The 22,575-nt window shown below is 53.3% G+C and overlaps 4 protein-coding genes across 6 annotated transcripts; 2 read left to right on the forward strand and 2 right to left on the reverse strand.

The window, feature by feature from the left end:
* Positions 1 to 127: 127 nt before the first annotated feature.
* Positions 128 to 12,267, forward strand: VPS51 (VPS51 subunit of GARP complex). The gene is made up of 10 exons (XM_052661930.1): positions 128 to 375; positions 841 to 970; positions 8,244 to 8,390; positions 8,464 to 8,683; positions 8,792 to 9,509; positions 9,879 to 10,094; positions 10,294 to 10,512; positions 10,942 to 11,063; positions 11,194 to 11,281; positions 11,885 to 12,267. Exons 1-10 carry the CDS (start codon positions 151 to 153, stop codon positions 12,143 to 12,145), a joined length of 2,346 nt encoding a protein of 781 aa, XP_052517890.1. The 5' UTR covers positions 128 to 150; the 3' UTR covers positions 12,146 to 12,267.
* A 220-nt stretch (positions 12,268 to 12,487) lies between these two features.
* On the forward strand, positions 12,488 to 16,854 carry TM7SF2 (transmembrane 7 superfamily member 2). 3 transcript variants are annotated; one of them, XM_052662107.1, is made up of 10 exons: positions 12,488 to 12,645; positions 13,024 to 13,220; positions 13,326 to 13,380; positions 13,738 to 13,932; positions 14,012 to 14,115; positions 15,292 to 15,411; positions 15,500 to 15,668; positions 15,867 to 15,947; positions 16,033 to 16,155; positions 16,452 to 16,854. In XM_052662107.1, exons 1-10 carry the CDS (start codon positions 12,597 to 12,599, stop codon positions 16,610 to 16,612), a joined length of 1,254 nt encoding a protein of 417 aa, XP_052518067.1. In that variant the 5' UTR covers positions 12,488 to 12,596; the 3' UTR covers positions 16,613 to 16,854. The 3 variants fall into 3 exon arrangements, with proteins under 3 accessions (XP_052518067.1, XP_052518069.1, XP_052518066.1); XM_052662109.1 differs by lacking the exon at positions 13,024 to 13,220; XM_052662106.1 differs by lacking the exon at positions 12,488 to 12,645 and having other exon boundaries at positions 12,933 to 13,220.
* Positions 16,855 to 17,012: 158 nt separating this feature from the next.
* ZNHIT2 (zinc finger HIT-type containing 2) lies at positions 17,013 to 18,442 on the reverse strand. Its single transcript, XM_052662247.1, has one exon. The coding sequence runs from the start codon at positions 18,245 to 18,247 to the stop codon at positions 17,048 to 17,050; it is 1,200 nt and encodes a 399-aa protein (XP_052518207.1). The 5' UTR covers positions 18,248 to 18,442; the 3' UTR covers positions 17,013 to 17,047.
* A 2,467-nt stretch (positions 18,443 to 20,909) lies between these two features.
* On the reverse strand, positions 20,910 to 22,570 carry FAU (FAU ubiquitin like and ribosomal protein S30 fusion). The gene is made up of 5 exons (XM_052662021.1): positions 22,439 to 22,570; positions 22,088 to 22,170; positions 21,852 to 21,996; positions 21,245 to 21,300; positions 20,910 to 21,080 (listed from the first exon to the last, which is right to left on the reverse strand). Exons 2-5 carry the CDS (start codon positions 22,160 to 22,162, stop codon positions 20,955 to 20,957), a joined length of 402 nt encoding a protein of 133 aa, XP_052517981.1. The 5' UTR covers positions 22,163 to 22,170; positions 22,439 to 22,570; the 3' UTR covers positions 20,910 to 20,954.
* Positions 22,571 to 22,575: the final 5 nt, after the last annotated feature.

Below are 22,575 nucleotides of genomic sequence, written 5' to 3' on the forward strand. Positions count from 1 at the left end.
CGGGGGAACTCTAGTCTCGAAGGACTCGAGGCTGCAGGGGGACGTTTCACCTGAAGGACTGCCTCGTTTCAACAACAACTTTATGGCTCCCGGAAGTGCCTCCTCCCTGTCCCCTGCCCAGCCTCACGCCTGTGGGCTGCACTTGGAGCCATGGCGGCGGCAACCGCTGCGCCTGGCCCAGGGTCTGGACCTGGGGACTCCCCGGAAGGACCCGAGGCGGAGGCTCCAGAGCGTCGGCGGAAGGCTCACGGAATGCTGAAGCTTTACTACGGCCTCTCAGAGGGGGAGGCGGCGGGACGCCCCTCGGGGCCAGACCCCTTGGACCCTACAGATCTCAATGGGGCGCACTTCGACCCGGAAGTATACCTGGATAAGGTGTGTGTAGGGGGAGGGGGAACAGGCCCCGATATATTACGCCCCAGATCATGCCTCCGACTTTTTGCGGGGGTGTGGGAGGAAGGGTTCATAAAAGCAGGACAGCCCCGGGTGGAGCTGTAGGGGCAGAGCTGGAGGATAAGGGGGCGTGGGCAGACTTGAACTGGCCTGAAGTGGTGTGAAGTCTGAGGTCTCCTGGGCTGATGTTCAGTTAGACCCGAAATAGGGGGCGTGTCCCAGGCGCTGACTGGCGTAGGAAGGACCAGGACTTGCTAAATCTGAGGATTTGAAATGCTGACAAACCTCAAATAGGGTCTAACCTGGAAACTCTTGAGCTATGCCACATAGTTTCCTTGTCTGGAATTCTTGACAGGGGTGAGATCAGGATTTTCTTGCACTAAAAGCCTACTAGTTGGGGACATGAGTGCCCCCTGTCCTGGACACTAACCACCTAATTTCCTCCAGCTGCGTAGAGAGTGCCCACTGGCCCAGCTGATGGACAGTGAGACGGACATGGTGCGGCAGATCCGGGCTCTAGACAGCGACATGCAGACCCTGGTCTATGAGAACTACAACAAGTTCATCTCAGCGACAGGTGATTCCTACTGGGACACAAATCCTCACGTCCCACACCCCCCAGTTCCTCCAGTGTTGGAGAAGCCAGCAGAGGGTTTAGACAGAGCAGACCCAGATTATGGTCCTACCCTGACGCGAATACACTCTCATGTCTCTCTCTTAGAGCTTTTGTGGTTTGATAACCATTGAGGTAATAACTGTTCTCAGAGGGTTGTTTTGAGGACCAAAGGGGAGAAAAAGACAAAATGAAATTTTAAAAAGAAATGAATTTATCTGAAGCACTTAGAATCTCTGACACTAAGGATGCCTCGGTAACAGTTTCTTTGATTAGTGGTAGCTTTCTTCTGTTTCAAGTCTGAATCAAGAATGGGCTTATTTCTCTCTTTCCTTTTCTCTCTCTTCTTTCTTTTCTTCCCTCCTCTTTCCCCTTTTCCTCTTCTTTTCTCTTTCTGTAAATGAAGCAAAGAGACAGAAAATGTATGTCATTAAGGGACAAAGATCATGTAAAGGCTTCCCCCCACCCTCTTCTGTCCCCTTTATTCTCTATTCAAGACACTGCTAGGCAGTGTTCAGCTTTCATCCACGCTACCTTCTGTCCTGTGTTGGGGAAATGTACTGCTCAGACTTCTGTAATAATTTTTGACCCACATGTACTTAGTCCTAGAGGCAGATCTCATGGGTCTACCTGCAGTGTATATTATCTTTACTCTGAGTGAGATGAAATGAACAGAAGATGGGGTGACCTGGCTTTTGATTTAAAAGGACCCTTCTGTCCCCTGTCAAAAGTGGACTATAGGGAGGCAAGGATGGTAGAGACACCCATTAGAAGGCTGTTTTAACAGTCCAGGCAAGATGCTGGTTGTATGGACCAGGGTGGGTGCAGTGGGAAAGTAGAATGGCTCAAGATTCTTAAAAGTTTGTTAGTTGAGGGATCTGGAGTTCAGAGAAGGCTGGAACTTGAGACACAAGTGGAACAAGATGAGATCTAGGGAGGGAGTGTACAGAGAGAAGAGGTCTGAGGATTGAAGCTTGGGGCATCCTAAGATTTGGAAGTCATGAAGAGAAGGAAACTCTCACACATCTTCCTTCTCAAAGGAGCAAACATTTGGGAAAGTTTGAGAACAACCAGGACCCTGGGTGTCTTAGAAGATAAATGAAGAGAAGCATTCTAAGAAATTGATAAGCTTGACCAATATGTTAGCTCATGGAGTGCTCATCAGTGGTGCAAGAGAGGGAGAAACTACAGAAGCAAGGTCCTCAGGAAAGAAGGAGGGGATTGAGCAGTGCACAGTGGAGAGGTTCACCTGAAGACAAGGCCAGGAGCCCGTCTACTGCAGCAGGAGGGAGAGCAGACTATGGCCAGAGCCAGTCAGGTGGATAGGCAGATAGAGTTCAACTAGAGACCTTCCAGAGCACGTTAAGGAGTCTAACCTTTATCTAAAGCATACTTAGCTAATCAAGCTGTTACGATTTTTGTTTTGAAAAGATCCCTCTACCTCCTAGCTGCATAGGAAGGAATAGATTGGAGAGGGGGTTAGAGTGAGGCCATTTCAGTAGTCCAGACCAGAGATTCTGGGAGCTTACTCCAGGATGGTGATGGTGGAGGTGGACAGTGATGAGTAAACTGAGAAGTGTTAGGGGCACCATTGACAGGACATAGTGTTGAGGAGCTTTGAATAAACAGAATGCCCTAGTTTCAACTTGAACACTGGATGGCACATGTGGTGCCCGAGAAACTGCAAGAAGATCTGGTGTAAGCGTGGAAACATGATGAGCTAGGTTTTTTCTTGTTTTTGTTTTTAACGGGAGTAAGGCATGACATGAACCTGGTGGAGCCTGTGGGGCCACGTCAGGAGGGCCCTTTGTAGACAAGATAAGGATTATGGTCTTTATCATAAGAACTCTAAAGATACTTCTCGCAAACAGTAACCAGAAGAGAGTTGGGATAGTAGTACCAATTCAGACAAAATAATATGTAAGACAAAAATTGTTACTAAAGAAAAAGAAGGACATTTTACAACAGTCAGCTCATTAAGATGTTAACGAATATAAACACTTATGGACCTAACAACAGAATCCCAAATACATAAAGCAAAATTGGATAGAATTAAAGACAGAAAAAGAAATTCAGCAATAATAGTTAGAAATGTCCATATCCCACTTTCAAAAATGGAGCAAACAGTTAGACAGCAAGAAAATAGAAGGCTTAAACAGCACTTACTCAGGGAGTTTAAACTGGGGCTCATGGCAACCTAGAGGGGTGGGATAGTGTGGGAGGTGGAAGGGAGGCTCAAGAGGGAGAGGACATGTGTATACTTAACGGCTGATGCATGTTGATGTATGGCAGAAACCAGCACAATACTGCAAAGCAATTTACCTTTCACTTAAAAATAAATAAAATTTTAAAAACAAAAAACAACACTTAAACCAAACAGACCTAACAGATACTTACAAAACCCTCTCCTGCAGCAACAGCAGAATACACATTCTTCTTAAGTGTACATGGAACAGTCTCCAGGATAGACCATATCGTAAGCCATACAAGTCTCAGTAAATTTAAGAGGATTGGAATCAAGTGATTAGTGTTCTCTGAACATAGTGGAATTCAATTATAAATCAATAACAGGAATTTGAGAAATTTGCAAATTTGTCAAAATTAAACTATGCTCCTAAGTAACCAATGCATCAAGGAAAAATCACAAAGAAATCAGAAAATGCTTTGAGATGATTGAACATGAAAACAACATTCCAAACCCTATGAGATGAAGCAAAAGCAGTGCTCAGAGGGGAATTTATAGCTGTAAATGCTTACATGAAAAAAGAGAGGACTTCCCTGGTGGTCCAGAGGTTAAGAATCTGCCAACCAATGCAAGGGACATGGGTTCGACCCCTGGTCCAGCAAGTTTCCACATGCCTTGGGGCAACTAAGCCTGTGCGCCACAACTGCCGAAGCCTATGAGCTCTAGAGCCCATGCTCTGCAGCAAGAGAAGCCTCCTCAGTGAGCAGCCCACGCTCTGCAGCTAGAGAGTAGCCCCTGCCCACCTCACCTAAAGAAGCCTGTGCACAGCAACGAAGACCCAACGCAGCCCAAAATAAAGTTTAAAAATAGAGATCTTAAATCAATAACCTACTACCTAAGAAAGTGAAGAGGAAAAATGTGCAAACTAAACCCAAAGTAAGTAAAAGTAAGGAAATAATAAAGATTAGAATTAAGAGCATAGAAAACAATAGAGAAAATCAATGAAACCAAAAGTTGGTTCTTTGAAAAGCTCAACAAAATTGACAAACCTAGCTAGACCAAGAAAAAAATGAGAGAATATTCAAATTACTACAACCAGGAATGAGAAAGGGGATGTTACCACCTGTACAAGTATAAGACTTGTACGTTGAAAACTAAAACAGTTTGAAAGAAATTAAAGGATACCTAAATAAATAAAAAGATGTCCCATATTCATAGATTGGAAAACTTAATATTTAAGGTGGCAATACTTCCAAACTGATCTACAGATTCAGTGCAGTTCTTATCAAAATTCCAAATGCCTTTTTTTGCGTAATTGACAGGCTGATCCTAAAATTTATAAGGAAATGCAAGAGATTCAGAATAGCCAAAAAATCTTGAAAAAGAACAAAGTTGGAGGACTCACATTTCTTGGTTTCAGAATTTACTACAAATCTACAAAATCAAGACAGTATAATTCTGGTATAGGGTAAGCTTTCAGATTAATTGAATTTCAGAATTTTTTTGGTAATAACTAGTTTATTAGTAATTATAAATAATAGCAACTTTGGCTAATACTATCCTTTAATTTCTTTCAAACTGTTTTAGTTTTCAACGTACAAGTCTTATACTTGTACAGGTGGTAACATCCCCTTTCTCATTCCTGGTTGTAGTAATTTGAATATTCTCTCATTTTTTTCTTGGTCTAGCTAGGTTTGTCAATTTTGTTGAGCTTTTCAAAGAACCAACTTGATTGCGGTGCTTAACATATATTAATTAAATTCTTACACATACATGAAGTAGTTAACTATATATCCATTTTACAAATGGGGAAACAGGTAATGAGATGCTAAATAACTCAGTTAAAATTTTATAGGTAAAACACAATGTTTAATGCCTTGTTTCAAACACAAAGCAAATCTAAAAATAACCTTAAAAAAATCAGGTTTTTTGTCCTAGTACCTGTAGTAGCTTTTGAAAGAGCTACATGTCTCTAAAAGATAAACATTATTATGCATAATAAATACATTCCTAAATGGATCATTTTTATGTTTGAATATTATTTAACAAGTGAAAAATAAAACCATAAGAATTAGAAAGTAGACAAATAGACTTAAAAAAATATTGCCATAAAGGAGAAATCATAATTCAAGAAAGTGTAGCAGGCCTTCCCTGGTGGCTCAGTGGTGAAGAATCCGTCTGCCAGTGCAGGAAACATGGGTTCTATCCCTGGTCCAGGAGGACCCTACATGCCACGGAGGAACTAAGACCGTGCGCCACAGCTCCTGAGCCTGTGCTCTAGAGCCTGGGAACTGCAACTGCTCATCCCTCATGCCCCAGCTACTGGAAGCCTGCACAGCCTCGAGCCCATGCTCTGCAACAGGAGAAGCCACTGCAATGAGAAGCCCAAGCACCGCAAGAAAGAGTAGCCCCCACTTTTCGCAACTAGAGAAAAGCCCGAGCACAGCAACAAGACCCAGCTTCCTTTGTTTTGATTTCCTTTTTTGATCCAATAGTTGACAAGAATGAGGATTTTCTCTAAATAATGGGATCTTTTTATTTTTTAGTTTTGTTATTAATCTCCAATTTCATTGCATTGTGATCAGAGAATGCTATTTGTACCATATCAGTTTCTTCTGTAAATGTATTGAGATTTCCTTTATGACCTAATACATGGTAAGGTTTTGGTGTATTATGGAATCTTGAATATAAATCAAGTAGGTCTTCCATATTGTGTTATTTAGGTCTTCGGTAGCTTCATTTGGCTTTTGTCTTTTTGATCTGTCATGGATTGATGGAAGTGGATTAAAGTCTCCTATAATAGATATGTTTCAGTTGCATCCTCACTGCTCTCTGTTAGGCATATTGATGATGACTTCCAGAGTGGAGTTAGGAAAGTCAGTTGGTAAATACTAGAAGTATTTAGACAAGAAATGAATTTCTAAGTATTTAGACAAGTATTTAGCCAAGAATTTCTTTCTTTCTTGGGAAGAACATGTTGGAGGTAAACTTTGCACAACTTGCTGTTGGACTGAATGTAGGGTAAAGGAGAGATAAAAATCAAAGATGACTCTTAAGAAATGGCGAGGAGCCAGAATGGAAAAGATTAGTGGAGGAACAGGTTTGGGGAGAGTCAGGAATTCTGTTTTGGACCTGTCATATTTGAGGTGCCCGTTTGCCATCTGCATCAAGGTGTTAAGTAAGTTGTTAGCTGGGCGCTGGTTAGGCCCGGAGGCAGAAACGTCTGAGTCATCACAGCCGTGGCACTGGAGGAGACCCCACAGGGGTCCATTCACGCACAGGGGCCCACCGATTCTAAGAGGAGTGAGCAGGGAAGTGCAGCCATGAGAGCTGTTGCAAGTAGTGATTTGGAAGGAGTTGATGTTTACTTGTATTTTCTCTGTGAAGTGTGAATCAAGGTCACCATTTGAGAGTTGGGGGAATGTATTGGAGTTTTGAGGACTGAGGAGAAAATGTTAGTTTGGAAAATGGGAACACAGACACATCTGAAGGATGGCTGACCAATATGTAGTGCTGCTTTGGGACCTAAGTCCTATTCAGTAACATTAAGGGGAGGCCAGTTAGTGTGATTTTGTGGCCCATTTTCAACTGTTCCTTCTTAGGCGGTGGGTTGCTAATTGGGCTTAACCTGTGGTAAGGTGTTGCTGATAAATAATGGGAGTCGGGGTCAAGAGAGGCAAGGGGGCTTGCAAATGGGTGACAAATGGGTGCAAATGGGTGGGGCCCCACCGATTCTAAGAGGAGTGAGCAGGGAAGTGCAGCCATGAGAGATATTACAAGAAGTGACCAGTGGTTGGGCCAGTGGGTCTGGAGTTCCTGAAAAAGCCAAAGGAATTTTAGAGTGTGGTCCACAGGATGAGTGGTTGTAATTACAGAAGGCAGTGAGACTTGAAGCTGAAGTTATTTTTTTTAATGTTTTTAAATTTAAAAACATTTATTTTTGGCTGCTCTGGGTCTTTGTTGCCATGCAAGAGCTTCGTCTAGTTGTGGCCAGCAGGGACTACTCTCTGTTTCAGTGCACAGACTTCTCATTGAGGTGGTTTCTCTTGTTGGGGAGCACCAGCTCTAGGGCCCACCGGCTTCTGTCCTGGCGGCTCATGCACTCCAGCTTAGTTGCTCCTCAGGATGTAAGACCTTCCCAGACCAGGGATCGAACCTGTGTCCCCTGCATTGGCAGGCAAATTCTTAACCACTGGACCACCAGGGAAGCTTTGAGGTTTTAGAGGAGGCAGTTCTTAGTTAGGGCAAGGAGAGGGTGGCATGGATGAGACAGAGGCAGGAGTTGATGGAGTTAAGGAGGTCAGCAAACAGAATCAGGAATGTCCTAAGCTTCATCCTTGTGGATGAAGAAGGTGAGTGATCACTCAAGAAGGTGAGTGATCCCAAACTGAGAGGCATGGCAAAGAGGACAGTGGGATGGCAACAAGAAGGGGTGTGGTTTGATGCCATGGTCTTCAAAGGTAGGAGAAGAAGAAGCTGTGTAGGAGCTTTAAGGGGCCAAGCCCTGAGGCACCTGGGTGGAAAGGAAGAACAGCCTCCGTAGGTAGGTTTCTGTCAGGACTGAAGAGGAAGGGCCCTTCAGAGACGGTCAGCCATGTTCCAGAAGGCCAACGGCTTGGAAGTCCAGGAAAAAGATAAGGGTGAACAAGTATTTACTCTCTGCCCTGTGCCAGGCAGGGTGCTGGGCATAGAGGATGCCTCTGGGACCCAGCGGACAGGTCCTTGTACCCTCCTTTGAACCTGGGCATTTCCTGAGAGCAAAGGCTGAGGCTTCATGGGCCATCTTCTCTCTGCATCCCAGCTTGGGCACACAGGGGGTGCCCAAAAAACCTTTGGGGCACTGACATGACACCTCACCCTGGCTCCTAGTGACCAAGCACCACTGCCGCCCTTTTCAAGCACCAAGTCATCCAGGTGACCCTCCAGGAGTGAGCTCAGGCGCGGCTGGGGAGGGGGCGAGTGTGTGAGGGCACCCGGGCCTCATGTCAAGCTGAGAGTCCCGCCGGCGCCCCTAGTCATCCGCCTTTCCCTCCTGCGCCCCTGTCCTCCCAGACACCATCCGGAAGATGAAGAACGACTTCCGGAAGATGGAGGACGAGATGGACCGGTTGGCCACCAACATGGCGGTGATCACGGACTTCAGCGCGCGCATCAGCGCCACGCTGCAGGACCGCCACGAGCGCATCACCAAGCTGGCAGGTGGGCCGTGCCCCAGAGCCGGTGTTAAAGTGGGCCACCCTTGAGGCTGACACCACCTCCGCCTGTCCCCCAGGGGTCCACGCGCTGCTGCGGAAGCTGCAGTTCCTCTTCGAGCTGCCCTCACGCCTCACCAAGTGCGTGGAGCTGGGCGCCTATGGGCAGGCCGTGCGATACCAGGGCCGCGCGCGGGCCGTGCTGCAGCAGTACCAGCACCTGCCCTCCTTCCGCGCCATCCAGGACGACTGCCAGGTCATTACGGCTCGCCTGGCCCAGCAGCTACGGCAGCGCTTCAGGTGTGGGTCCTGGGCCACCAGCCACTGCCGCTGGGCTCCCAGGTCTGCTCCTCCCCTGCCCCCCGAATTCTGTCTTCCTGCCCTTCACCTCCGTCTCCCTTCCTGCAGGGAGGGCGGCTCTGGCGCCCCTGAGCAAGCCGAGTGCGTGGAGCTGCTGCTGGCCCTCGGCGAGCCTGCGGAGGAGCTGTGCGAGGAGTTCCTGGCGCACGCCCGAGGGCGGCTGGAGGAGGAGCTGAGAAGCCTGGAGGCTGAGCTGGGGCCTTCCCCTCCAGCTCCCGACGTGTTAGAGTTCACTGACCACGGCGGCAGCGGCTTCGTCGGTGGCCTCTGCCAAGTGGCGGCGGCCTACCAGGAGCTGTTTGCCGCCCAGGGCCCGGCGGGCGCCGAGAAGCTAGCAGCCTTTGCCCGGGAGCTGGGCAGCCGCTACTTCGCGCTGGTGGAGCGGCGGCTGGCGCAGGAGCAGGGCAGCGGAGACAACTCCCTGCTGGTGCGGGCGCTGGACCGCTTCCACCGGCGCCTGCGCGCACCCGGGGCCCTGCTGGCCGCTGCAGGGCTGGCGGAGGCCGCCACCGAGATCGTGGAGCGTGTGGCCCGCGAGCGCCTGGGCCACCATCTGCAGGGCCTGCAGGCGGCCTTCCTGGGCAGCCTGACGGATGTGCGGCAGGCGCTGGCAGCCCCTCGAATTGCTGGGAAGGAAGGCCCCGGTCTGGCAGAGCTGCTGGCCAATGTGGCCAGTTCCATCCTGAGCCACATTAAGGCCTCGCTCGCTTCTGTGCACCTCTTCACCGCCAAGGAGGTGTCTTTCTCCAACAAGCCCTACTTCCGGGTACGGCCTGTCCCTGTGCATCCTTTTTTTTTTTTTCCTTTTTGGGGCATTCCTTTGTTCATCCTGTATGTGGCTTGACAGCTCCAGGGCCCTCAGTCTTTGCCCCACGCCGACTAGATGTGGTTTCAGGCTGTCTTGAAGACTGCCACAGCCTGGAGGGGTGGGGCAGGCTCTGAGGGCATTTCCAAGCAGGGTCCCCAGTGCAGGCTTTGCCCCCTTGCAGTCCCTTCTCCAAGCAGGGGAGCTGCTCTCGGGTACTGGAAACAGGATGAGAGAGGCCAGGGCACTTGGGGTCCCAATAGAACATCACTGGCAGCCTCTGCCTGGAAGAGGGGGCCTGCTGTGTATCTAGGCCCCTCCTCCTCACAGGGCGAGTTCTGCAGCCAGGGTGTGCGTGAGAGCCTCATCGTGGGCTTCATCCGCTCCATGTGCCAGACGGCTCAGAGCTTCTGCGACAGCCCCGGGGAGAAGGGGGGTGCCACGCCACCTGCCCTGCTCCTGCTGCTCTCCCGCCTCTGCCTGGACTACGAGACGGCCACCATCTCCTACATCCTCACCCTCACCGATGAACAGTTTCTGGTGCAGGTGAACTGCTAGCTCATAGCAAGGTGGGGAGTGGTGATGCTAAGAACATAGGAGACTGTTCAGTGTCCTCACAGTTAGGGCTGCCTGTGCCCAGCTTAGCCTCCCCCTTGCCAAGCCTGTGCTCAGCTCCTCGTGGGCACTGGCGGCAGAGCTGACCCCAGTTCCCACTGACTGCCTGTCCTCTGCATCCGTGGCTCAGGACCAGTCTCCAGTGACGCCCGTGAGCACACTGTGTGCGGAGGCCAGGGAGACGGCACGACGCCTGCTGACCCACTACGTGAAGGTGCAGGGGCTGGTCATATCGCAGATGCTGCGCAAGAGTGTAGAGACGCGGGACTGGCTCAGCACCCTGGAGCCGCGGAACGTGCGTGCTGTCATGAAGCGGGTGGTGGAGGACACGACAGCCATCGATGTGCAGGTGCTGCCCCAGGCTGGCCGGTGGTGCTAGGGGAACGGCCCTCTAAGGATCGAGACAGCTGGGTTCAGGCAGTGCCTGCATCTCTGGCCTCCACCTCACCCATGGTGGCATCACCCCCATTTCACCTCAGAGGAGGAAGCTGAGGCCCAGAGTCACCTGGGAAATCGGGGCAGGGTTGACACTGAAGATTGGGCCTCAGTACCAACTCATGTTCCACCTTTCCTGCACTCCACTGGTTCTATAAATAATGACTGAGTACCAGCGAGTACACCCCCTGGCCGCCGCCCCCCCCCCACCACTACCCTGTGTTTATTTTATAACATGTAACATATTGTAATTTTTGTAACATGAGTGTAACTTAGGGCATCCTTGGTGGGCTGAAGTTCCCCATGCTCTGGCCTCCTTGCAGTTCCTCCTTTCTGCCACCAGGTGGGGCTCCTGTATGAGGAAGGTGTTCGGAAGGCCCAGAGCAGCGACTCCAGCAAGAGGACCTTCTCGGTTTACAGCAGCTCCCGGCAGCAGGGCCGCTATGCACCCAGCTATACACCCAGGTCTGACTGGTCAGGGTAGCCCCGGGGCGGGGGGGGGGGGGGGGGGGCGGGGGGGGGCAGGCAGGGCGGGTGGAAGAAGGAAGACTGGGGTGCAGGGGTGGGCTCTGATTTCTTGTCTCCCCCCATCCAGTGCCCCAATGGACACCAACCTCTTGAGCAACATTCAGAAATTGTTCTCTGAGCGTATTGATGTGTTCAGCCCTGTGGAGTTCAATAAGGTCCGAATACCCCAGTGACCCTGCCTTCCCTGGGCCCCTTGGGAAGGTCAGCTGAAGCAGCCCCACATTGGTCCCAGGAAGCCCTGGGACTCAGTCCCCTCGTCTCTGTTTCTGGGAAATGTGTCTAGGAGCAAATGCTCACCCAGCGCCCCACCATGACCGCCTCATCGCTCTCGGCCTTGCCCTGGGTGTGCTGTAAGCCTGCATCTGAGGGGTCACCTAGTCTGCCTCTTTGGCCTTTGTTCTTACATCCTCCATAGTCGTGGCTCCTCCCTGGGGATTGCTGTTCCCCCCATGATCTCCGCCCCCACCCAGCCCGTGCTCAGGAACCCGGTGCTCTCCCTCCAACGTAGTAAGCCTTTCCCCTCCCTACGTCCATGCTGACGCCATCTCTGCCTCAGATCGCTGGGCCCTTCTTGTCTGCTCCCCCCCAGGTGATGAGGCCGACATCCTATTTCCCTCTTACCTGGGTTCTGGGACTTTCTACCCCATCACAGCTACTGGCCCCTGGCCCCTGCACGGAACGCGGGTGCCTTCAGGGGTCTAGTGCCCCTCCCCAGCACCTGCTGTCGTGGCTCTGCAGCCCCATGTCCCTGTCCACAGGTGTCGGTGCTGACCGGCATCATCAAGATCAGCCTGAAGACACTGCTGGAGTGCGTGCGGCTGCGCACCTTTGGGCGCTTCGGGCTGCAGCAGGTGCAAGTGGACTGCCACTTCCTGCAGCTCTACCTGTGGCGCTTCGTGGCTGATGAGGAGCTTGTGCACCTGCTGCTGGACGAAGTGGTGGCTTCAGCTGCCCTGCGCTGCCCGGACCCAGTGCCCATGGAACCCAGTGTCGTTGAGGTCATCTGTGAGCGCGGCTAGGCTCCGTCACGGCCATGCACGGGCTTGCCCAGTCGCCCCAATCCGCCCATCCCCTGGTCTCCTGCCCCGGCGGCCCTTGCTCTCAAGCTCTGCCTACTGCCTAATAAAGTCGTGATGTCTCCTCCTCTCTGTCGCTTCCGGGGAGGCTGGGCGGGACTTGGAGGACTGGGGTGGAGCTGTGAGCCTGCTTGAGACTGCAGAGGCTGCTTTGGAGGTGCTCACGTTGGTCTCGCCCCCGAGAGCTGATTGGCTGACCCGCTGGGCCCAGGATGGGCCGGGGGCGGGTCCATTTAAAGACCTCGGGACAAAAGCGGTCGCTGTCTGCTGCCCAGACAGGTGCAAGCCCAGCTGGGCTCGGTCCTCCTCGGCAGTGAGCCCACCTCCTGGGGGATGGGATGGGCTGTGTTTCCTTGACGTTTGAGAGGTTCCAGCCCCCAGCGCAGCGGAGACCATGGCCCCTCAGGGCTCTCGGGCCCCGCTGGAATTCGGAGGACCCTTGGGTAATGGGGCAGAGAGGGGTACTGAAGCCCTGAGACTTAGAGGGAGAACTGGAGGGTTGAGCTGTGAACAGGGATCTGAGGGTGAAAGACCGTGAGGTATCGGGGGGGCAGTGGGATCTAGGGGTTTGCAGGGGAGTGTAGGGAGAAGGGGCTGCAGAGCTGGGGATTTGTGCAGTGGAGGACTGGGCCGACTAGGGGAATAGGAGTGGAGTCCTCGAGGGGAGCAAGATAGAAGTCAGAGAACGGGACCAAGGGCTGAGAACCGGGTAAGGAAGAGGGCAGTGGGAATGCCGAGGGAGCCCTGGATATGGAAAGGTGCCTGTGGGGGTCAGGGAGAGCCGGAGAGCGGACCCCCGGACGGATCGCCCCCTTCCCCAGGCGCCGCGGCGCTGATGCTGCTGCTCCCGGTCACTATGTTCCACCTGCTACTGGTGGCCCGCTCGGGACCGGCGCGCCTTCTGGGCCCACCCCCCTATCTGCCGGGACTGGAGGAGCTGTGGAGCCCGTGGGCGCTGTTGCTCTGTCTCACCTGGCTCGGCCTGCAGGCGGCGCTCTACCTCTTGCCGGCGCGCAAGGTGTGGCCTCTGCTCGCGAACGCGCGGGGGAGGCGGCGGAGGGCAGGGGCTCGGCGAGAAGGAAGGCCCCCCTCAACCCTTATCAGAACCAATTTGTGCCCGCAGGTGGCTGAGGGGCAGGAGTTGAAGGACAAGAGTCGACTGCGCTACCCCATTAACGGTGCCTGGGGGCTAGGTCCTTGTGTGGAGCTGCGGGTTTGGCGGGTGGAGCCCCAGGCCCAATGGGAAGGTCATAGAGATGCGCCCGCGACCCCAGACACTTATTTTGCGCCTCTTTTACACCCAGGACAGACATAGGGGGTTTCATTGGTTCCCTCCACACCCCTCCTTTCTCCATTCCTAGCACTTGCTGCTACTCAGAGACGTGGCTGGGGTGACCCCCCAAGAGCCAGTGTCAGATTAGTGGCTAGGTCTGCAACCTCCCTGGGCTTTAGGTTGTGTGTGTGTGTGTTCAGGGGTGGGGGGCGGCGGAGGTGGAGAGTCTCAATCCCAGGACTCACCATGTGCTGCGGTTCAGGCTTCCAGGCCCTGGTGCTGACAGCCCTCCTGGTGGGCCTGGGGGTGTCAGCCGGGCTGCCCCTGAGCGCGCTCCCGGAAATGCTCTTGCCCTTGGCATTTGCGGCCACCCTCACCGCCTTCATCTTCAGCCTCCTTCTGTATCTGAAGGCTCTGGTAGCCCCTGCCTCGGCCCTGGCACCTGGAGGGAACTCAGGTGAGAGGAGACCCGGTCGGGTAAGGATAGAGGCAGATGGGGGTGCTGGCTTGCAGCTTCACCCTCCTTTATTCTCCAGGCAATCTCATCTATGACTTCTTCCTGGGACGGGAGCTCAACCCGCGCATCTGTTCCTTTGACTTCAAATATTTCTGCGAACTGCGGCCTGGCCTCATCGGCTGGGTATGCTGGGCATGGCTAAGTGGGCCTCCAACCAGGGGGAGGGGTGGGATGGGTGAGCAATGCCTGGGCAAGGCAGGGCCAAAATAGTGCTGACATGTCGTTAATCATTCCACAATTATTTGTTGAGTTCATCATGTGCTCTAAGCACTGCTCCAGGTACTGGGAGACAAAAGAAAAACATAGTTACAGGGAAGAAAGAAAAAAAAGTCTGTCTTCATGAAGCCTACATTCTAATAGGAATAAAATATGTCACATGTCAGGGGATGCTGCGAGGAAAAAGCACGGAGGGAATTAGGAGAGACCATTTTAAATAAAACCATCAAGTGCAAAATTTTGAAGAGATGATTCTGTGCTGCTAGAGGTCAGAACGGTGCAGAACTTCAAACTCATCAGTGGACTTAGCAACCTGTCCATCATTGGTGGCCTTGACAACAGGCCAACTGTGTTTTTTGTTTATAATCACGCATACTGGTCTGTGGTCATGATTTCCTGAAGCATGTCTTGGGCAAGGTCCCCATCACCCTGGAAACTGCTTCATCCAGAGGCGGGAGGAATGCTGAGTGCCCATCAGGGGTCTGGATCCTGGCCTTCGAGGCTATTTCCTCATGTGTGAAATGGAGTAAGAGCTTCCTCCCAAGATTATGGTGAGGATTAGAATTGGTAGCCTGACTGACAGCACCAAGCCCAGTGCTACCTGAATGGGGATGCTCATTACAGATTTGATGCCAGCTAGTCATTACTGAGCACTTACTATGGCCAAACACACCATGCTGAGCACTGCACACACATTACGGCCATGATTATCTCCATTTTCTACGTGGAGGTGGGAAAGGAGGCTGAGCTTTAGAGAGGGTGAGCAGCTTGCCCAGGTGGCAAAGCTGAGATTCAAAACCAAGTCAGATTTGACTCTCAAGCCTGCAGTGTCCAGTTGCTCCCTATGCTGCTCTCCTGAAGGGAACACTGCAGGACAAGGCAAGGAAAAACAGGTCAGGAGGCAGACAAATGCAGTCTCTCTGCCCCTGGGGACATGGCTGGAGCCACTCAACGCAGGCCTGGAGAGTTAGCGACGGAGAGCTGAGACGGGACAGGCTGGTCGCTGCCTTTCCAGGCACTGTCACCTTTGTAGAAATGGACTGGGGACGGACTGCCCTGTCTCACCCTCCGCCTAACCCCCAGGTCCTCATCAACCTGGCCTTGCTGATGCAGGAAGCAGAACTTCGGGGGAGTCCCTCACTGGCCATGTGGCTGGTCAATGGCTTCCAGCTACTGTATGTGGCTGATGCCCTTTGGTACGAGGTGAGGCAGGACAGGGCCGGGGAGGTAGGGGAGGGTGCCTGAGGACTTTGCAGGGACTAAGCCGTGTGTCTGGGTCCTGTTCCTGCAGGAGGCAGTCCTGACCACCATGGACATCATCCATGACGGGTTTGGCTTCATGCTGGCCTTTGGGGACCTCGCCTGGGTACCCTTCACCTACAGCCTGCAGGCCCAGTTCCTGCTGTATCACCCACAGCCTCTGGGGTGGCCCCTGGCCTCATTCATCTGCCTCATCAATGGTCAGTGGGGAAGGAGCAGCATTCCCCTTCCCCCTTTCATTATTTACTGAGCACCCCTTGGGTAGGTGCCAAGCCTCACATGGTTCTTTAAAGCTAAGGGCTGGGTCTTTGGTCTCCTGGCAGACTGAGTCTAGGCTGTGGGTAGTTGGTCAGGGTCAGATGGAAGGCCCCTGACCACCTGCTCACGCTTACCCCCAGCTGTTGGTTACTACATCTTCCGTGGAGCCAATTCTCAGAAAAACACCTTCCGAAAGAATCCTTCTGATCCCAGAGTGGCTGGTGAGCTGGGTTTCTTGGGTGCCATCAGTGAGGTGGGGCAGCTGGATTTCCAAGGGTTCCCCCATCCCGCTGTGTCTTTCTCCAGACCTTGAGACCATCTCTACAGCCACAGGGCGACGGCTGCTGGTGTCTGGGTGGTGGGGTATGGTCCGCCATCCCAACTACCTTGGAGACCTCATCATGGCTCTGGCCTGGTCCTTGCCGTGCGGTGAGTTATTTGAGAGGGGCCACAACTGTGTGTGGGGGGGGCCAAGGTAGAAGATGCCCAGTCTGGATGCAGAATGGAGAACAGGGCTGCACCCCAGTGGAGGGAGTAATCAGGGAGCTGGGGATGCACTCAGGCTGTGGCTGGGGCAGACCTCTGCAACAGCCTAGCATGCCAGCTCTCCCTGCAGACTTTAGCCCTTTCAGCATTGAGCCGATGCCCCTGTGAGCCACTAGCGGCGGAAAGGTTTGTGAACCGGTAGGCTGGCTGAGTGGTCAGAAAAACCCCTTTCCCCACAGGGGTGTTCCACCTGTTGCCCTACTTCTACTTCCTCTACTTCACTGCGCTGCTGGTGCACCGTGAGGACCGGGATGAGCGGCAGTGTCTGCAGAAGTACGGCCTGGCCTGGCATGAATACTGCCGGCGTGTGCCCTACCGAATCGTGCCCTACGTCTACTGAAGCAGCTCCAGACACCCCAGGTTGGGGCACGTGCCTGCCCAGCTGCCAGCACACTGGGCACCAGGAGCCTGGACGCACCCGGGACACAAGGGCCTGTACCCTACCCTGCCCTGAGCTCCAAAACACTGGGATGAACGGCCTGATAGGTGGCTGGAGCAAGGGGGAAATGAAGCCAGTGCTCCAAAATGGAGTGGGTGTGCAGGGGGGGTGTGCTGCTCTTCCTCCTTAGATAAACAGCTGGAATCCTTGGTGCCGCTTCTCTCCCTTTCTGGGCCAGGCTGTTTAAAGACTGGCTGGGTCAGCACCAGTCAAGGAGAAGCTGACAGGCAGTTTGTGGGCCCAAGAGTCTGGGGGACGGTGGCACAAGAACCACCACTCAGAAATGGGCCCTGGCGACAGGACAGAGCGGTCACAGCTTTATTAATGACAAAGGGTTCAGCCGGGGAGCTCCTCGATAAGAGTCCTCCGGGCAGGTGGCAGGGGGCCTCCCCAAAGCTGCTCCAGCTCCCCCGTGAGGGCTGCCACCTCCTCGGCTGCCACAGTGTGAGCTCGGTGGGCCGTGGCACAGTCTAGAGCCAGGGATGTGAGGGCGTCCTCATTTTCGTTGGTCCAAGACAGAAGGAACTGGCATTTCTTTCGGGCCCGGTAGAGGCGATCTCGTTCTTCGGGGGCCACCGCTTGTTTCCGGGCCCGGCCCAGGGTCTGCGCCAGGTCCCCCAGCGCTGCCAGCGTGTAGCTTTTCTGGTTGGCCGGGCCCTCACCCAGCAGGATGCGGGCAGCCTCGCGCATGGCTCCCCGTGTGCCCAGAGGTCCGGGGGGATGCTCGCCTGCTTCCAGCACATGGGCTGCGGCCTGCAGGGCTTCCTCGGCAGAGGCGAAGACCTGCTGGGAGCCCAGGGCTCCGGAAACGCCGAGTAGTGTGGCACAGAAGTCCGAGAGCAGCGCCTCGTCGCCGCCGTGATACAAGGCCAGAGTGTGCGCGTAGGCAAATAGCACGTTGGGCAGCTGGAAGCGCACGAGCGGCGACGTCCGGCCCCTGCTCAGGCTGGCCAGCGCGGGGATCCGGGTGGGCACGGCGGGAGGGCAGGCCCCGGGGAGGTCTCCAAGAACCGGCTCGACAGCCGCGGGCTCATCCCTCACGGGTTCCGGCGGCATCCTCGCGGAGGAGGGCTCCAGTTCCTCGGCATCGCCGCTTGGGGCATCACCTAGCTCCTCCAGAAGCCGCGGCCCGGCCCCGCGACCCCACCACCATGGCCGCCACGGAGGCAGCAGCCGCCCGGCCTCGCCTCGGCTCAGCAGCCGCTCGAAGGCCACCTTCTCGGCCGGGGCCAGCCGCTCCCAGAGTCCTGAGAGGCCGTCGGGCGCCGGGCCAGGCCCGAGGCCTGCGTCCCCGGGCTCATCCTCGGTCTCACGTTGCTGACGCAGCCGGCGCAGGGCGGTGGCCAGGCGGCTGGGCGAGGCGCTGCGACCGCGCAGTTCTCCCAGCACCTGGTCACGGTAGAACTCTTCGGCGCAGCTGCCATGCGCCCGGTAGCAGCGCAGCGAGCAGTAGGGCACGTTACAGCGAGGGCAGGTGTAGCGAGCCGGCTGGGCCTCCCCGGTGGGGCAGAAACCACACGGCCCGGCCGGCTCCATGGCAACTGGCGCAGCACACAGCCAAGGAACTCACACGCGCCGCAGATCGGAAGTTTCCGGCGCTTCTCGGCTACTTCCGCCTCCTTGCGGGGCCGACGGAGCGCTTCGTCAAAGCCCTTCTCGGCAGTTTCCGGCCGCATTCGGAGGTCAAGCGACGCCCCCCACTTGACCCGAGATACGGCACCGGACCCGTTGGTGAGGTAGCCCCGCCCTGAGCGGTGGGAGCGTAGGAAAAGGGCGTCTGCAGGGAGCTCGGTCGGTACCAGCCCGCCCCCTAGTGGTTGCTTTTAGCATCATAAAGCGCTTTGGCAAAACCCAGTCTTTTTTTTCCAAAACCCAATCTTGACTAAACTTGAAGGGCAGAGAAGCCTGGCGTGCTGCTGTCCATGGAGTTGCAGAGCCGGACACGACTGAGCGACTGAACTGAACTGACCTACTCTAGGCACTAACTGTGCCAAGTCGATGGGAGATGAGGCGTCCCTGCGCTGGAGGGGCGGCCATTCTACCAGGGAAGAATGGAAGGAGAATGAAAGGAAGACCAGGGAGGGGTACTTAGCCTAGACAGGGTGTGTTGGGAGCATTTCCCCTCTTGAGGAAGCAACATTAAAATTTTTGAGCTCCTCCGACTTCCAAAGAAAATACACCGAAGAGCAAAATGAGATGGGGTACCTGTCCTAATGGAACTGAGTTTGCGGTAGATTGGGGGTGATGACTCACCAACTGTGCCAAAAGCTATGAAGCCTCGATTTATGGCACCCCTGAAAGCTCTGGTTCTTTGGTGCCTCACCTTACTCATATTCAGTCCCACAACTAGTCAGTTCTACCTTTGAAATACCTTCTTTATCTGAATATGGATCATCTATTTTCCTACCAAGCTCTGGATGGATTTGAAGAGTCTGCTCATTTTTGCATCTCCTCTTTCCAGGTGTCGCTGGAATTTTTCAGGCAAGAGTACTGGAGTGGGTTGCCATTTCTTTCTCCAGGGGATCTTCCCGACCCAGGGATTGAACATGGGTCTCCCGCATTGCGGGCAGACGCTTTACCGTCTGAGCCACCAGGGAAGTGGGCTCGCAGGTGTCACTAGAGGTAAAGAACCCGCCTGCCAATGCAGGAGACGCAAGAGACAGGGGTTCAATCCCTGGGTCAGGAAGATCCCCTGGAGGAGGAAATGGCAACCCACTCCAGTATTCCTGCCTGGAAAACTCTTATGGACAGAGGAGTCTGGCAGGCTACAGTCCATGGGGTTGCAAACAGTAGGACATGACTGAGCAACAGTGCACACACACCCACACTACCCCTGGTGGTCTAAGCTACTTGTTCTTCAATTAGACGACACCAGCCTAACTGGTTTCCTTTCGCCAGCCCTCCAGAGAAAGTAGATCACAAGTCACAATCCAGCAGGCCCTTACTTTAAAACCCTGACCTGCACTTGGACTGAAACCACACTCCTCTCCACATCTGACAAGACCTTGCAGGATCTGCTACATACCGCCACAGAGTTTTCCTGGCTGAAAGTCACCATTTAACCACTTAATCATTTCCTGTTTAAGGTCTCAGATCCCATCCTCAGAGACCTTCCTAGGGTAGCTGTCTATCCACCACTCACTACCCCTTTGATTACCGCACCCTACTTTCTTGCTTTCCTCACAAGAAACTAAACTCCTAGAAGAGATGGGGCCAGTGTCTTTCTAGAAAGCTCACTATAAAAGACAAAAATAGTCAGTACATTTGTGCACTTTTCCAGATGGCAGGAGCTGATCTAAACACTTTATATCCTTTAATCCTCAAAAGCAACTCTCAAGAGAAGATAGCAAGGACTTCCCTGGTGGTCCAGTGGTTAAGACTCAACACTGCCAGTGCAGGGAGCTCCGGTTCAACCCTTGTCAGGGAACTAGATCCCTGATGGTGCAACCAAAGTTCCCCATGGAGCTACAAAGATCTGGGAGATGATGGCAGAGGACTTCTCTGGCAGTCCAGTAGTTAGGACTCAGTGCCTTTCACTGCCGGGCCTGGATTCGAGCCCTGGTTGCCAAACCAGAATCCTGTAAGCTGCATAACACAGTAAAAAAAAGAAAAAAAGCCAGCCAGCCAGTGAATAAATGGAGCAAGGATCCGGACTCAAGACAGTCCTGTCTAGAGCCCAAGGTCTTTACCCCATAGTATGCTGTATCCCAAGAAACATGAGGTTCAAAAACCTTAGCAGAATAAATGTGTATGCATGTGTTTCTAGGAAACTTTAATCAGCTCCAGATAACTCCACTTCTGGAAACACTGAACCCATCAACCAAGCAACCTCACCTGTGAGGTCTATGATTAGGTTAGCAAGGCCAGTCAGGAAATCACAACAAATGATCACTGCAGTGCCAATATGATCAGGCAACACTTTCTAAAGCTAGGGTAGATTCCTGACCTGGACTCCAGTAAGGCCACACCTATTCCAAGTTCAGAGAAACACTAGACTGATATTCCCCAAAAGGCTGGCCTCTGTGGTTACCAATTTTCACAGGAAGTTTTTTGAAAACATGTTTACCACTCTTCCACTCCCATCCAGTCACTGAGTTTACAATGCCAGGAAACCAAAGTGAGGCCTGTTCATACCACTAGCCCTAGAAACCACATCATTCCCTCAGGCCCCGGAAATGAAGATGAAACAATGGTATGATCGGGTTAAGTGGCTTTATTAGAGAAAGCCAAGATTACAGAGGACTTAGGAGTTAGCATTAGGGCCCTTCTTCTTGCCAAAGGTGGGCACAACATTGACAAAGCGCCGGTTGTACTGCATACGCCTCTTGGCCCTGCCCGTCTTCTTCTTCTTCTTCTCTTGCTTGGCCACCTGGGAAAACGGAGGGATAATCAGACCTAGGTTGCCTCTCCTAGGCCTTCCTCTGGCTCATTGCCAATAACGAAGAAACCAAACAGGGCAAGAGCCCAGGGTTTTGGCTTAGCTGTGCCAGAAAAAAACAAAATCCAAACACCACCACCAATACTCTCACTTACCTTGGGAGTCTGACCTCTCACTTTCCCAGCACGGGCCAGGGAACCATGGACTTTACCTGTAGTGGGAAAGGAGGACAGCAAGCAGTTAGAACAAGAAGGCACCACCGAGCAAAATCCTTTCTCCCTCCCTCCAACTTAAGCTTTTAAAGGCAAGATGGGCCCAAGAGGAAATGAAAACAAAGTCATAGAGATTTGAACTCTGACCAAGAATGTCTAGTCTGGAACATTCTGGAGTGCCACTTCAGAATTTTCTAGCTCCTGACTTTAAACAAGACCTAAGGAAGCTCCAGGAGATAGTGAAGGACAGGGAAACCTAGTGTGCTGCAGTTCATGGGGTCGCAAAAAGGAGGACACACTTAGCGAGTGAACGACAAGGTGCACTTTAGTGATCTGGTCTGACGACCCAGTTTTGCCGAGGAAACTAGGACCCAGACAAGGGTCTATCCGGTAAGTGACTGAAACAGAACTACACTCTGGCTCAGTCTCCCGTGGACCGCTCAAAAGTTCCTTCTGAGGGAGATAAACAGGAAGAACCACCCTGGATTGAGGACACACTCTACACCCATAAGATTACAGGCGGTTCAAAAGACAGTCCTCCCCAACTCACCTCCAAGCATGCGGCCGGCTACTTCCAGAGTACTCAGAGCCTCCACCCCACACTGGCCCAGAGTAGCCTCATCCTCTAGGGGCGTGCCAGCCAGGAGCAGGACTTGATCTTCTGGAGCGATGCCCTCCAACGAAGCTACATGAGCCTAAGGAGAAAAACAAGGTTCAGCGTTCCTGCAAGGAGCGAGGATGAAGAACACACGCACAAAAAAACCAGAGGGCACCAGGGAGTCTTACCTTGATTTGGGCGACCGTCTCCTGGCCGGTCACCTCGAGAGTGTGTAGCTCCTGGGCGCGGACAAAGAGCTGCATGTTGGCGACTGAAAAAAAGATAGGGAGGGGTGGTTTCTAAGAGAAGAAATACTCTGGGAGAGAGGAGGATCGGTAAATGGGTGGGCGGACGGGGACGGATGCGCAGGGAAGTAGGTGGTCTCGGGGTCTCACGTGGGTAAGGCCCGAACTGCCAGCGAGGACCGACGGGAATCAGCCCCAAGAACAGTCCCTCGTTCCCTGTTTTTTCCGCGTCTTCTAACCTCGAGCCCAATCTGCTAATAAGTCCTTCCGATCCACCCGTAGCCCAACTCTTACCTAGATCGCGGACACCGCCGCCGCTACCGCGAAGATGGAGTCAAGAAAGAGGAAGGAGCGAGGAAGCGCACGTCCTCTCCGCCTGCTGCGTGCGACGTCACTGAGGAGCGACCGCCACGGCCTCTGATATTTGTACC

The sequence above is a fragment of the Budorcas taxicolor genome, chromosome 25, assembly GCF_023091745.1.
Source record: "Budorcas taxicolor isolate Tak-1 chromosome 25, Takin1.1, whole genome shotgun sequence".
NCBI lineage: Eukaryota > Metazoa > Chordata > Mammalia > Artiodactyla > Bovidae > Budorcas > Budorcas taxicolor.

Excerpts from the sequence above, each read along its gene's own strand:
- VPS51 (XM_052661930.1), top strand. The coding sequence starts at position 151 with ATGGCGGCGGCAACCGCTGCGCCTGGCCCAGGGTCTGGACCTGGGGAC. Across the intron at positions 10,095-10,293 it reads ATGAACAGTTTCTGGTGCAG|GACCAGTCTCCAGTGACGCC; the intron begins GTGAACTGCTAG and ends TCCGTGGCTCAG. Across the intron at positions 10,513-10,941 it reads CGACAGCCATCGATGTGCAG|GTGGGGCTCCTGTATGAGGA; the intron begins GTGCTGCCCCAG and ends TTCTGCCACCAG.
- TM7SF2 (XM_052662106.1), top strand. The coding sequence starts at position 12,933 with ATGCCGAGGGAGCCCTGGATATGGAAAGGTGCCTGTGGGGGTCAGGGA. Across the intron at positions 15,412-15,499 it reads CTGATGCCCTTTGGTACGAG|GAGGCAGTCCTGACCACCAT; the intron begins GTGAGGCAGGAC and ends CTGTTCCTGCAG. Across the intron at positions 16,156-16,451 it reads GGCCTGGTCCTTGCCGTGCG|GGGTGTTCCACCTGTTGCCC; the intron begins GTGAGTTATTTG and ends CTTTCCCCACAG.
- ZNHIT2 (XM_052662247.1), bottom strand. The coding sequence starts at position 18,247 with ATGGAGCCGGCCGGGCCGTGTGGTTTCTGCCCCACCGGGGAGGCCCAG.
- FAU (XM_052662021.1), bottom strand. The coding sequence starts at position 22,162 with ATGCAGCTCTTTGTCCGCGCCCAGGAGCTACACACTCTCGAGGTGACC. Across the intron at positions 21,301-21,851 it reads AGCCGGCCGCATGCTTGGAG|GTAAAGTCCATGGTTCCCTG; the intron begins GTGAGTTGGGGA and ends TTCCCACTACAG. Across the intron at positions 21,081-21,244 it reads TGAGAGGTCAGACTCCCAAG|GTGGCCAAGCAAGAGAAGAA; the intron begins GTAAGTGAGAGT and ends CCGTTTTCCCAG.